The following is a 2,560-nucleotide window of genomic DNA, read 5'->3' on the forward strand; positions in this document are numbered from 1 at the left end:
TCACATTTTATTATTATTAAAAACAAAAATTACCTCATAAAACTTTTACCAAACAAGCCCGATCCAATCCCAACCACGCCAATGACTCCATGCCACATCATTTTGCACAGAGTGAAACCCTTTGTAGCATGAAACGTATTGAGACCCCGTGCATTAAGAGATGCACAGTAGGTGTTAGGTGACCTGCCGAGCCTGATGATGACCTTGAGAAGTTCTTTATAAATCCCACTTCATTATATACATCTTGTTCGCAGTACACAGCAATCCCATTGGTCACGAATACACTTAATTCCTACTCTTATATCAATGGCTGCTTCCTCTCCTTCTTTCGTAGCCGTACTGATCACTTTGGCTTTCTTTTTCTTCTTTTCTGGGAGCGTCGTCAATGCTCAACTCTCGACTAATTATTATTCGAAATCATGTCCAAAGATCTTTTCCACCGTCAAATCTACTGTGCAATCTGCAATATCAAAGGAAGCCCGTATGGGCGCCTCTCTCCTCCGCTTGTTTTTCCACGACTGCTTTGTCAATGTAATTTTTCTTTTCCAATTCAAGTGGCCTCAACTGATCTTCATGTTATTTTATATATCTATATATATATAATATCCTTAGAGGAGTGTTATATATAACTTATGTATATATACTTGATGATCATTATATAGGGATGTGACGGCTCCATTCTACTTGATGACACGTCCAACTTTATCGGGGAGAAAAATGCAGCTCCAAATCAGAACTCTGCCAGAGGATTCGATGTGATTGACAATATCAAGTCGGCAGTGGAGAATGTGTGTCCCGGTGTGGTCTCATGTGCTGATATATTGGCTATTGCTGCTCGAGATTCTGTTGTCACAGTAAGTTTTCAAGTTCTTCTGGTGTACGTTCCTTAATATTGCATGCAATATATATATATATATAGGCAAGGACGCCTGCGAGTTAGTTCGAACGATCAACTCGTTTTGTTAACATTATGAGATCAGTTGGCCGAGTCTGCACTCAACCGATCGACACGCTATTCTTGTGGACAGGATCGTATATTTTAGATTTACCTGATATAGGTGGGTCAAAAGTGACCTTACCTTAAAAAGGTTATGCGTCATTTAAAAAAAATTACGCAAGGACCCAAGTGGAATGTATTGTACTTGAGAAATTGACATTTGGTTTTTTCCTTTGCTGTAATTTTGCAGCTTGGAGGACCCGATTGGTGTGTAAAACTTGGACGAAGAGACGCTAGAACTGCAAGCCAAGCTGCTGCCAATAACAGCATTCCTCCTCCAACTTCTAACCTAAACCAACTCATCTCTTTCTTTAGTAATGTGGGGCTTTCCACTAGGGAGATGGTTGCTCTATCTGGTTTGATCTCTGCATGTCTTTTTATCTTAAGAGTATTCTCTAATTTAGACTGATTTCTTTTAATTCTAGCTATATTTTTAATGCATTTCATACCATGGAATATAATTGCACATATATTGTAATGATATAGGCCATGTAAACATTGGGATTATAAAACCATTTCAACAAGTTAATTATATTGAGAAACAATATATCTTGTATTTTTGCAAAAACTTTCGAGTCGGTACTCAAAATATTAATTAAATAATTAAATTCATGAATATTTCTTATCGGCTTAAGTATTTGGGCTTCACTTAGAAATATTTTGGCTAATCCAAATCATGCCTTTGTTATACCAGGCGCTCACACAATTGGACAAGCAAGGTGCACAAGCTTCAGAGCTCGCATATACAATGAGACCAACATCGACAGTTCCTTTGCTCGAACAAGGAAATCAAATTGTCCAAGGACGACCGGCTCAGGGGACAACAATTTGGCACCTCTTGACATTCAAACCTCCACAAGATTTGACAATAACTACTACAAGAACCTCCTTCAAAAGAGGGGACTTCTCCACTCTGACCAACAATTGTTCAATGGTGGTTCTACGGACTCGATAGTGCGTAGCTATAGCAATAGCCAGAGCAATTTCAATTCTGATTTTGTGGCTGCAATTATCAAGATGGGAGATATCAAGCCACTTACTGGATCAAAGGGGGAGATTAGAAAGAACTGTAGGAAGAGAAACTAAGAGTTTTTCATTATCCTAATTAGATCGAGAATAAGCATAAATTATGTGATTGTGATCTTTAAGTGTGTAGAACCTACAATGGCTATGGTCATGTTAGTAGAAAGAAACACTTGATGAGTGTACTTTGGGATCAAGTGGGATTGAAAACGAAATTTATGACTTTCCTTATAATTTATATATGGAGAAAAGCTTTAGGCGTACATTCTCTTCTCATTTTATTGTCAAATTAGAACATTATGATCATTTAAAACCTATACCATGCAAAGGGGGTGAATTGAGACATAACTAAGCGGATATAAATTTTTAACAATTTTGATGTTCATATTGTTAAAAATTTAAACAGTAAATGTGAGATAGATAATTTTTATAGTGTCACTTTTCCAAATAGGTTTTGGATTGTCCACTTCCGGATTGATAGGTTTCATAGGAACTCAATCATGCACATTAATTATTTAGATTTCTAACAATTTAGGCAGC

The 2,560-nt window shown here is 37.1% G+C and overlaps 1 protein-coding gene across 1 annotated transcript; it reads left to right on the forward strand.

Moving 5' to 3' along the window:
- Positions 1-241: 241 nt before the first annotated feature.
- On the forward strand, positions 242-2,283 carry LOC133864766 (peroxidase P7-like). Its single transcript, XM_062301180.1, has 4 exons — positions 242-531; positions 663-854; positions 1,188-1,353; positions 1,692-2,283. Exons 1-4 carry the CDS (start codon positions 307-309, stop codon positions 2,081-2,083), a joined length of 975 nt encoding a protein of 324 aa, XP_062157164.1. The 5' UTR covers positions 242-306; the 3' UTR covers positions 2,084-2,283.
- Positions 2,284-2,560: the final 277 nt, after the last annotated feature.

This window comes from Alnus glutinosa, chromosome 3, assembly GCF_958979055.1.
Source record: "Alnus glutinosa chromosome 3, dhAlnGlut1.1, whole genome shotgun sequence".
In the NCBI taxonomy this organism is placed as follows: Eukaryota; Viridiplantae; Streptophyta; class Magnoliopsida; order Fagales; family Betulaceae; genus Alnus; species Alnus glutinosa.

What these genes read in the sequence shown, in the direction of transcription:
- LOC133864766 (XM_062301180.1), top strand. Translation starts at nt 307, where the DNA reads ATGGCTGCTTCCTCTCCTTCTTTCGTAGCCGTACTGATCACTTTGGCT. An exon ending in TCCACGACTGCTTTGTCAAT is followed by an intron (nt 532 to 662) that starts GTAATTTTTCTT and finishes ATCATTATATAG; the next exon opens with GGATGTGACGGCTCCATTCT. An exon ending in GGAGATGGTTGCTCTATCTG is followed by an intron (nt 1,354 to 1,691) that starts GTTTGATCTCTG and finishes TTGTTATACCAG; the next exon opens with GCGCTCACACAATTGGACAA.